The sequence below is a fragment of the Haliotis asinina genome, chromosome 13, assembly GCF_037392515.1.
Source record: "Haliotis asinina isolate JCU_RB_2024 chromosome 13, JCU_Hal_asi_v2, whole genome shotgun sequence".
Classification (NCBI taxonomy): Eukaryota; Metazoa; Mollusca; class Gastropoda; order Lepetellida; family Haliotidae; genus Haliotis; species Haliotis asinina.
The window spans coordinates 41,426,693-41,438,714 of NC_090292.1; the positions used below are offsets into that span (position 1 = coordinate 41,426,693).

The window sequence follows — 12,022 nt, forward strand, 5'->3', positions numbered from 1 at the left end:
AAGAATTTTAATATCAGAATTTTGTAATAATATCAAAACAAGTCATGTGATCAAAGTTTGGCCAAGATGGCGACGAACAGGGGAAGGTATTTAGATGAGATTTGCACCAATTTTAGCATATATTACTAGTTCTTAAACATATTGGTGTCTAGTTCAGCATTTAAACCAATGGAAACATTAATTACGTATCTTCACCCATTTCCAGTTCCCCACTGATATGCAATTCGACAGGAAGCTGTCGAGAGTTCAATGCTTGACAGCTCTGCCTTAGTTAGGACCTTCTGCCAAATTTTGACACAAAAACAGCGGCTAGAATGCAATTTACCAGTCGCAGCACCCTTTACGATCCTTAGGGTTTGGAGTTAGGGTTAGTCGCCCTTTACGGTTCTTTACGATCCTTACGGTTGGGGTTAGGGTTAGGGGCCTTGCCGATCTTGAGGGAGCGCTATTTAATCTGAAAAAGTGCGCCCGGTAAATTAAGTGCAGTACTCCCCAAACAGCTCTGGCACATCAGTAAACTCGTGTCCTGCTGGTATGGGTCGCGCTCTTGTAAGGAATATATTTGCCCCCGAAGGTAAATCCGGATGTATTTGGAAAAAAAGTGATTTCGTATTAAAAAATACATATTTTCACGTGTCTTCTGAATCGATCCCTGAGAGGGTTACTGTAATTTAGCTGGGCTGTGTATGTCCTTATTCCTTGAACAAATATAGTGATGACCATGTTCAGTGGCAGCTCGTATTCAATATAATTAATAAACAAATAAATAACACTGTCAGTATGTCAGAAAAATGACAGAGGTGATTCTATTGGAAATGGGCGTCAGGCTATATATTGTGCGGTACTTATTGATGCAAACAAATGAATGTGTCTCACAGACTTCAATATCAATCATTGTCCATCATTTTGAACATATCTCATATCATCAACAACCCATGAAGCTCTGGATTAGAACTGATCTTCATTAACTAATGCTTGTCTAACAAGATCGGTTGGTCAGACACACTGACTTGGTTGACCCATGTCATCATATTCCAACTGTGTAGATCGATGCTCATGCTATTGATCACTGGATTGTCTGGCCCAGACTCGATTGTGTAGAGTCCACCACCATGTAGTTGAAGTATGGCTGAGTGCTGTGTAAAACTCGCTCACTCACTCATGCCACTAACGGACACATAATAATTTATTTGCAATATCTCACTTTGTAGACTTATCCAAGTCTTCATCTCAGAAAATGTTTGCATGAAACTTGTAATTATACATTTCATGCTGATTATTACTATCTGCTGTTTGGCTGAAATAAACTTGAACTTTGAAACACAAGAACTTTTTTTTTTAAAAAAACAAAACAACAGAAACACAAAAACTGAGAGTTTGGAGAAAAGAACATTCTCAAGTTTGCCTGTCAAAAACACCAAGTTTTAAAACCAACACATCATACATGCTAGTTTAGCTGCCAGTTTCCATATCTTATGATTTTCCTGGTCTTTGTTGGTGTATTCAGTTTGCAGCTTGAATCAAAATCAGAGGCTACATTCATATTACTCTCCATTTTGACTGGGACAGTAGGGTAGTCCAGGGATTGGGAAAGAGAACTTTGACAATGGGCCATTTTCAGGATTATTAGCCATTTTCTGAATTTTGATTGGGCCACTGCCCTTGTATCAATAGTAAACTTTCAAATTTTAACGGGCCATTTTTTATTCTAATGTGCAAAATGGCCCATGGCCCCTGCCTTTCCCAATCCCTGGTAGTCTAGTTGTCAGATCATTCGCTCATCATGGCTTCATACAATGTGTGAAGCCCATTTCTGGTGTCCCTGGCTGAGGTATTGTGAGAATATTGGTAAAATTGGAGTAGAACTAAACTAGCTCACCTCATGTCATCACAAAGGTGTCTTGGAAATAGAAAATTGGTTGCTAGCAGAATTACCATTTTTATCATCCCAAACTATGTTCCACAGGAGATATGGCTTGTGTGAGATCAGGTCCCAATTTCTCGAAACAAACTTGAATGCAGGAAAATGCATTTGCCAGGATGAAGTTAAATCAATACTAAACTCGAACATAGGAGACACTTTGAGCTTGGTGGATAGATTACTTAAGTTGTTTGGTCTTTTATTATTTTAAAAATGCAGCTGAGTTAAACTTTCAGCTGTTTCCACTTGTCAAACTTAGTTTGAAATTTGAGTAAAGCTTAAGTTTGTTTTGAGAGATCAGGGCCAGACGATGTCTTCCAGGAGATTTTTAACGATGCCCTCACAATGTTATGACATCATGAAGTTGATGACATCACAATGCTATGACATCATGGCACTGCAGATCTAATGGCAGTACTGTGTTCAGAGATGTACATTTTTCATTGAAAACAAATGAAGAATGATTTTGGTTAATAAATAAAGGCTCACCCAAGTGTCTACTGATATCAAATATATCAACATGAGGTGATAAAGTAACAAATATCTAAGGCATCTTTGATAGGCATTCTAGAAGTTGAGTAGATGAAGAATGAGGACTATGATTTATGGATATACAACTTCTTTTATTCAGTGAGTGCAACGTTTCGACATAGATACTAATCTCGTTGTCAAGCAAAAATCATAGTCCTCATTCTTCAAATATCTAAGGCTTGGTATTTAAGGGAGGTAATCTCTGAATCAAAGAACATGGTGTAAACATGGAATGAATGGTTATGCAGGTATGGAAATAATACATTGCCTGACGTCCCAGTCCAGTGTTTTTTTCTGTCGGGCAAGGTTTTTTGTACATCATGCTGTACCGATGTCCAGTGGACTTTCCATTGTTCATAATGGTGTTTATTTAAATAATCAACAAGAAAATGAGCTAATATAGTGGAAAAATTATCAGGGCAAGTGATTTTATAAGTGCCACTGTACCGATTTACATTAGCAATTCAAGAATTATTTCCATCCCTGACATCAGAGACCATATCTATTATATGGTCTCTGCTGACATTTTATGCATACCTGTGTTAAAGGCTGTGTTACTGTAAGTATAATTTGTATGACATGTTAGTTAAGAAGATGCAGGTTAGAACTACTCTTCTTTGTCGTAAGAGACGACTGACGGGATCAGTTGGTCAGGTTCAGTGACTTGGTTGATGCACATCATCCTATCTCAGTTGTGTAGACAGATGCTTTTGATGTCAATCACTGGATTGTCAGCTCAGGTTTAATTATTTACAGACATCCATCATATAGCGAGGATACTGGAGTGCAGTGTTAACCAAAAACTCCAATGTACACCGTATTACGATAGACATTGTAATTAATTTCCCTGTGTTTATTAGTGTTGGGAATTGGTTGAAATGTTGCAACTGATAATTGGTTCATTGCAAATGAGCAATCATAAAAAAATTGGTTAAGATCATGTTTCATAATTTCCTATTCAGGTTGTTATTTCGGATAAATACAACATGGTCCTTTAGTTTTTTTATTTTCTTTCATTTAGAAACCGTGCAAATTCCATTTTCACATACAATGTAAAATGATGCAAGTTACTGCTTTGAATTGATGACTAATATATCATGAACATAAACTTCCCAGAGTCTTCAAGAAATATTCACAGTGTTCACGAATAGTGTCTGACCCTCTGACAAATCTGGCCGATTTGCCAATGATCAGACAGTCGTCCCCAACCTGCTGGTCCCAGTGTCTGACTGAATATATTAAAATGACTTTGTCTGAAGTTGTTATTTTTGGCATCTGACACTTGTTCACTTTTCATAAATTTATGCTTATAATGTTTGTCATTATATAATGTAATGATTTCAATGCCAATTATGAGAAATGTTAAATCTGAAATGTGTGTTGAATTTTGTTCTGTGGGTCATCTGAAACTTACAGGACCCAATGTCCTGTTACTTTGAAACACCATTCGTAAACACTGTATTCAGTCTTGACTTTTCAGTAAGTGAAATAAACTTTCCAAGAATTAATCATGTTTTTATTCCCTGACATTTCCTAAGATAAATTCCATCTCCAATTATTTCAAGCACTAAAACAGTGATTCCAAAATAGTTTGTGTTTGATTATGCAAAAATGTAGTTGATGAGTCGGATGTTCAGTTTTCCAATGTTTCAATTAATCTTCACACCTTTTTCGCATTAGTGTCTTTGCCTCACATCATGTTTTTGCTTAGAGTTTTGTAAAGCTCATTAAAATATGTTCCAGTGTGAAGATAGCCCCAGGTGCTGTGATCTGTGATGAATGTGAGCTGGTTGGAGACATCACTATTGGTAGGTAACCATGGTAACAGATGGATTTATTTGTCTTAAATAAATTAAGTCTGTGTTTTCCACAGATTTTGAATCACACATCCCACCTTGGTTCTTTCTTAATTAATGTGTAATTTGTTTTTATCAAAACTATATATTTAGACTCAGCATTTGCTGACATGGTTTCTTGTGTCTTTAGTATGTAGATCTAGATTTTGCTGAACCACATCTTAAGAAAGTCTCAAGGCTTCTTTTTATTATATTTTGTTGAGGAAAAGGCATAATGTCACACATTTGTGACAATATTTTGGGCTATATTACATATATTAGGGCATATGCACTCAACTTCCTATTGATGAAATAGAAGACTTATTAACCCTTATCACTTGCCTGAACTCGATAATTGAAACTTTCAAGCAAACAGCTTTCAAACAGAGAGCACTTGCCATATCTGGAATGTAAACAGTTGCTCAGTACATCAAAAACTGTCACAAAACTGGATTCAATCACAGGTTTTTATTTGTAAAGAGCGCTTCAAGGGACATAACTGTTTGTGGTTTGCTTGAAATAATGTTTGGCTGGTTTGGTGCATGCTAGTTGATTAAAATGTTGCATTGCATTAATTCATATGAACTTTTTCCTTTAACGTGATAATTTAAAAATCTAAAAGAAAGAAGTGAATTATATGGTAGCTTTCTTGAGGGCTGACAGTTTGTATTTATGAAAGAAATGTATTATGGAGTGGGATGTGAAATCGTGCCTATATTTTGAGACCTGTTTTCCTATAAGATTTCAGCAACAAGATGTTTTTGAAGGAAATCCCCCCAGTAAGTCAATACATAACTGTTTCATCTTGCAGGAACAAGGACGGTGATCCACCCAAAAGCTCGGATCATTGCCGAGGCAGGACCCATCATAATTGGAGAGTTCAACATCATCGAGGAACTGGTGGAGATCATCAACAGGTGAGTGAAAGAATGAATATGGTTTTCCATCAATTTTAACAAAATCTCAGCTATATCACAGTGGGGGCACCAAGAATACACTTTACCCGTGATGGAATTCAAGCCAGGATCTTAAGCATAACCAAGGATTGACTTGGGCTGCGGTTCTCTCACATCAGTTGCTATAAAACTGAAATTTATATTTACACTCAAGTTTATCAGCAGAGATTTAAAATCTCATCCTGCTCACCTGTATGAGTAGAAATGATAAAGTGTTTAAATCTGTTTTACCGAGAAAGGTTTTGTCGTCACTTCTTCTCTCAAAGATATTCCCATTGCTTTCTACCCATGTTTAATCTTTGAAACATAACTTCCGGTATGGAACTTCGAACATTGTTACACAGTGCTGTACAAGACGAACTGAGCTGCAAGGAGTATGGTAAACTCTGAACTTCACAGTCCTGTGTTGTTTATGCACTGTACAGAGTTCACGTTTCGAAAGTTGTGTTCTGTCAACATCATGCCTCCCAAAAAGCATCTCCAATGTAAACATCTCATTCCATATTAAAATTTTAAAATTTTTAAAGACTACAAATGAAAACAAAGAAACAACTGAAATCCTTGACCTTGATGACAAGCAGAAAACAGACACCAGTGGTAATGCTAGTAGATCGAGTTTTTATTCATTGCAGTTCATGATTGATTGAGTTGAAGTTGACTATGACAATGTCATAGTTGTCATTTATTCCTTTTCTTCTGAACGATCATGAACAGTTAAATCTCATAAGATTTTAAAAAATCACATATTTTTGGTCACATGTGAGATTTTGTCTCATAACTTTTCTGAGCCAGTACACAACAAGTAATTGCTTTTACGGCTAGGCTGTCATACCACCCTACAATAAGCCAATACAAATGACTGAAGAAGAATGTGTAGATTTATCTACAGTCTCAAACTACAGTCCTTAGCGACGTGTACGCCAATAGTGAATATCAACTGTATCCTTAAACAGAGATGCCATAAAAGGCGACTATGCTTGTCGTAAGAAGGCGACTAATGGGATCGGGTGATCAGGCTTGCTGACTTGGTTGGCAGATGTCATCGGTTCCCAATTGTGCAGATCGATGCTCATGTTGTTGATCACTGGATTGTCTGGTCCAGACTTGATTATTTACAGACCACCGCCATATAGCTGTAATATTGCTGAGTGCAGCGTAAAACTAAACTCACTCATTCACTCTCTTAAAGAGAGATTTAGAAGAAGCCCTAACATAGGGCACACCACTTTCTTGTTCTAAAGATGAGTGTTTGGGAGGTACCTACTGTAACCTGTGTGTGTAATGAACTGACATAATTTGGGTTAGAACTGGTCTTCAGCAACAGGTGGTCAGGCTTGCTGACTTGGTTGACAAATGTGATCATATCCCAGTTGTGTAGGTCAATGCTCAAGCTGTTGATCACTGGATTATTTGGTCCAGATTGGATTGTTTATGGACAGCTGCCATACAGCTGGAATATTGCGGAGTGCAGCATTAAACAACCAACCAACCAACCGACTGACAGACAGATAGAAGAATCTGTTCTGAAGATCTCTGCATTGTCCCAGTTTATTATAACCATAGTTTAGAGTTGTGTATGAAATGTTTTAGTTGGTGTATCATGTAACCAATGTTGATGCCCCCCATCAGTATTATAGAGATCTCTTCTGTCCAACTATGGAAGCAGCAGGGTGGCACAGTGGTTAAAACAGTTGATTGTCATACCAGAGGCCTGGGTTCAATTCCTATCATGGTTACAATGTGTAAACTACATATAAGAGGGCTGGTAAAAAAAATTCTAAGCCTACATAACTTCTAGGCATATGAGTACAGCAGATTTGAGCTTGTCATTATCGGCCTAGTGTTTACATGGAGATGTTCCTTTGATTTTGGAAATATGTGAAAGTCACTTGGGTCCAGGTCAGATGAATATGGAGTATAAGGAAGTTTTCGAAGCCACATTGATGTACTGCTGACTTTGCCAATCGAGAGGCAAAAGAAGACGAAGATTTGTCATGTAAAATCAGAACTCCAGCCCTCAACATCTCTCATGCTGTACTTGTATGTACCCCAGTATGCTTCAAGGACCTGTTGCTTACGAAATAGTTGATCTATATGAATAAAATAAATGGAAATGCTGATGAAGAACTTTATTTAACACTCCTCAAATTAGTTGGTGTCACCAGTCTAGAAGTTATGTAGGCTTAGAACTTTGTGACCAGCCATCGTAGCTGAGTACAGTGTTAAACACCGAAACAAAACTACCATGTATGAAACCCTTCTTTGTTGGCTCTGCTGGAATAACACTGAGAGCTGCGTTAGACCATATTCAGAAGTGACTGTCCTGCTGTGGAGTCGAGGATGTTGTTGATGTTGTTGATGTTGTTGATGTTGATGATGTTGCAGATGTGAGGACAAGGATCAAAACCAACAGGTGATGATCATCGGCAACAACAACGTGTTTGAAGTCAGCGCACGTATCCTTTTTCCCCCAAAGTGTCCAAGCCCAAATGAATGTTCCGGGTTAAGGTGCACTCTACGAAGTTGGCTGGTAGAGGTGGGAAGGTGGGAATCACACAGCAAAGCTGAAAGTGTTTTCTAATTCTGAAAAGACCCATGAAGATCTGGGTTAGAATTGTCCTTCAGCAATCCATGCCTACAGTAAGGGGCGACTATCAGAAGCAGGCGATGAGTCTTGCTGACATGGTTGACACATGTCATCATATCCCCATTTCATTGATCAGTGCTCATGCTGTTGATCACTGGATTTTCTGGTCAGAACTCAATTATCTACAGACCACAAATATTGCTGAGTGCTTCATTAAACAAAAAAACAACCAAATGAAATAATGAACTACTGTAGCAGTACTGTAGACAACTGTACCACAGGTACAGCTGACATGTGGCTCTGTGACACATCAGATACCACAAGACCCGGGAAGGTCCGGGTGGAGTAGGCCTTCAGCAACCTATGCTTGCCACAAAAGGCGACTATGCTTGTTGTAAGAGACAACTAACGTGATTGGGTGGTCACTGACATCGGTTCCCAATTTGCGCTCATGTTGTTAATCATTGGATTGTCTGGTCCAGACTTGAATATTTACAGACCGCCGCCATATAGCTGGAATATTGCTGAGTGCAGCGTAAAACTAAAACTCACTCACAGATACCACAAACATCTCCAGTGATGACACAACCATTCTTGAGATACAATGATGGACAGATACTACCATGTTTCATCTTCCTTACAATATAGTTTAAGTCTGAGGAGAACAAACAATATTTGGTACCATGATTGCTGCTTTGTACACTTTACTTCTGAAGTCACTTAACTAAATCATTTAGGACAAGTCTTTGATCATGAGTGAGTGAGCGAGTGAGTATCCTAGATTGTATCCTTTGAACTTGGTAATTCCATGAGACAGAATTACGTCTCCAGACTTTGCAGATAGATAAACAGGTAAATCATACCAAGTTGCATGGTGTATTGTGCAGACCATGACTTGGCTGAAGTATTTCTGCCTGTGACACTGTTGTATTAGTGAATACTTTTCCTTAACTGACCGAAGATGTTGAATGTATGAAAATAGGAGATCACAACATTGTTGAGTCCAAAGGTAAGCTATTTCCCTCGTATAGAATAGGTGTCAGTTTGTAACAGTCTTAGTCAAGGCTTCACAATTCTCTTTGATCCCTGTCTGCTTCTTAATTTGTGTTCTGTTGTCATTGCATTAAGAATTCATAATTCATGTGTGGAACCTTTTCATGCCAATCACATTCTCCACATAAACTTTCTGCTGTTACTCATTATCTGCTTATATTGCAGCCAAGGTGGGCCGCCAGGTGGAGCTGACCTCAGGATGCATTATCGGGGGTCTGTGTCACGTGACCAGTAATGAAAAACTCTCAGAGAACACCGTCATCCATGGGTCAAATTGTGAAAGGCGGACACAGCGGGAACGGCCACCGGTCAGTGAAGTAGCCTTGTAGACACAGTAGTTAGTTTGGTAGGAAGGAAACAGGTACTAGTGGTACATGGGTACCCGGTAGTTAGGTATGAAGGATACCTGAGGAAACAAGTATTAGTGGTACATGGGTACCCGATACTTAGGTAGGAAGGATACTTGAGGAAACAGGTACTAGTGGTACATGGGTACCCAGTAGTTAGGTATGAAGGATACCTGAGGAAACAGGTACTAGTGGTACATGGGTATCTGGTAGCTAATTATGAAGGTACTAGATACAATTGGCACATTGATACATGTCCAACCCACATGTGACTCTTGGATACGCTGGATTCCAGATCAGGCAACGAAAACATCTCCAGTGATGACACAACCACTCATGAGATACAATGATGGACAGATACTACCATCTATCATCTTCCTTACAATATAGTTTAAGTCTGAGGAGAACAAACAATATTTGGTACCATGACTGTTGTTTTGTACTCTTGCCTTGACCTGGTTTCAATTCCCCACATGGGGACGATGTGTGTGGGCCATTTCTGGTGACCCCTGCCATGATATTGTACGAATATTGATAAAAGCAGCGTAAACCATATTCACTCACTATTTGTAGTCTCTATCTGTAGTCAAGCCCTTTAATCAGCTTTCCCTGGTTTAACCAGATGAAATAAACACTTGCATTATTTTAGGCCCAGACACTACAGATTGACTTCCTCGCTAAAATCCTACCAAACTATCACTACCTGAAGAAACCAGCCAAGATGGGCACACCCCAACGCTGAGGTGAACACGACTAGTGAGGTGAGCATGTAACACTCCAGGACACGTGTAGATCCGGATTAGAACTGATTCTCACCAACCCATGCTTTTCATGAAAGGCAGTGTTAGGATCATTTGGTCAGGCTCGCTGACTAGGTTGACATGAGTCATTTTGTAGATCGATGCCCATGTTGTTGATCACTGGATTGTCTGTTCCAGATTACAGACAGCAGCCATATAGCTGGAATATTGCTGAGTGTCTCTAGTATCGGATGCTCATCCTTCTGTCACCCCCGTCTCAAAAACACCGTAAAATTCTGTAACCAGTACTCTAACAGTGCTTGTCTCCCTTTGCTTATCCTGCTCGAATTGTTAAAGTTCCTGCAACAGAGATGCCAACCACTCCGATTTTGGAGGAGTTACTCCGATTTTCAAACACACAGTCTACACTCCTATTTAGAAAAACTCTGATTTTTAGAAAATACAAGTATGTTTTGTAAATTTAGAATGTTTGAAAGAATTTTAGTAAATAACCGTTTGAATATGTTCATTTCAGTTAAGTATTATCTGGTTAAGTTTGCCCAGAAATTGCATATTTCCAGCAGACTAAATGTATTTTTGTAGGGGAGGTCCACCAAACACCCACAGTCAAAAGAGTCCCAATCCCCCTCTCACACTCACTCACAACTCGCACCCTCAGGGCTAGAGAATTGCTTTGAGCAAGGAGTGACTCCGTTTTCATTTGATTCAGGGTTGGCATCTCTGTTGCAATATATGCTGTCATTCATGAGTTTAGGCTTCTACATGGTGACATCTGGCCAGTCAGATCCCCAGATTTTCATCCCGGACTGATGGTATCTCAGAAATTAAAGGGGGCTGTGGGGTAGCCTAATTTTCAATGCATCTGCTCGTCACACTGAAGACACAGGTTTGATTCCCACATTGTGTGAAGCCAGTTTCTGGTGTGCACTGATCAATCAATCAATCAATCAGTCAAATGACATAATGAGGTGAAAGTCATTATATATCACCAAAACAGGTAGAAGTTCAAATCATATGAAAACAGCTGAATTGTGCTCAGATTTTTCCAGGTGCATATTACCAGGATTATGGATAAGTCATACTAACTATTTGCATATTCTATCTGATTTCAGGTTTCCTGGCGCTATTCCAAGATGCGTGACAAGCACTGTGAATCTCAGACACTTGTCAATATCATTATTTATTGCCTGTTGTTCATGTCACATGTATAAAGTGCAATATGTCCGCCATATGTCCTGCATCTGTTGCAAGCCAACTATTGAAAATTTTTAGTTTTAATTTACCAGCAAAACTTGTGTTTGTTTTTTTGCTTTTTTTTTCTTTGGTGTGTCTGCTTGTCAAAAGAAAGGGAAATATTGTGGGTATGTGGATGGTATGGTTGGGACATCCCTTTCAAACCATACTGGACATTTACAGATTCAAATATACTGAACAGCATAAGTTAAGCAAGTTTTATAAAAATGAAATCTCTTTAAAGTCAGCGTACAGGTTTACATCCTCTATTCAGAAACTTGACAAAAAGCCAGAATTGGGTTTCTTTTGCTGTTCAGTACATATTTGGGGCGTGGTTTACAAAATGTTAAGGAATTATAAGGTAAAACTCATCAGGTGATCACAAGTCATAAGACAGATGCCTCCATTTCCATAAATACTGACTTTTCAATTCCAAAGGATTGATAGAGTTGGTACCACAGCTGTTTCATCAAGGATTTCTCTTTCCATGTTTGACTTGTTACCAAGTCAATTGAAATGTCCAAGGGATTAGTAATACCTGTTTCATTAAACAATAAAACATCAAAATGCTTTTGTTGTGTTTGGAGTCAAGTTAATTTAGAATGAACTTCTACAGTAAATCAGGGTGGTGGGGTAGCTTTGTTTGATTTCCCTCATGGGTATATGTGAAGCCTTTTTCTGGACTCCACCACTGTGATATTACTGGAACTCTGCTGGAAGTAACTCACTCACTCACTCACTCACATGGTGTTGAAAACATAAACACAGACACGCCTGTGATCCAGACTGGGGTTGCGC

At 38.8% G+C, this 12,022-nt stretch overlaps 1 protein-coding gene across 2 annotated transcripts; it reads left to right on the forward strand.

Moving 5' to 3' along the window:
- Nucleotides 1–42: 42 nt before the first annotated feature.
- Nucleotides 43–11,791, forward strand: LOC137259250 (dynactin subunit 6-like). Of its 2 annotated transcripts, none has more exons than XM_067796878.1 (8): nt 43–86; nt 4,196–4,260; nt 5,099–5,204; nt 7,629–7,699; nt 8,792–8,839; nt 9,049–9,191; nt 9,880–9,991; nt 11,104–11,791. In XM_067796878.1, exons 1-7 carry the CDS (start codon nt 67–69, stop codon nt 9,970–9,972), a joined length of 546 nt encoding a protein of 181 aa, XP_067652979.1. In that variant the 5' UTR covers nt 43–66; the 3' UTR covers nt 9,973–9,991; nt 11,104–11,791. The 2 variants fall into 2 exon arrangements, with proteins under 2 accessions (XP_067652979.1, XP_067652980.1); XM_067796879.1 differs by having other exon boundaries at nt 58–86; nt 9,880–9,973; nt 11,104–11,187.
- Nucleotides 11,792–12,022: the final 231 nt, after the last annotated feature.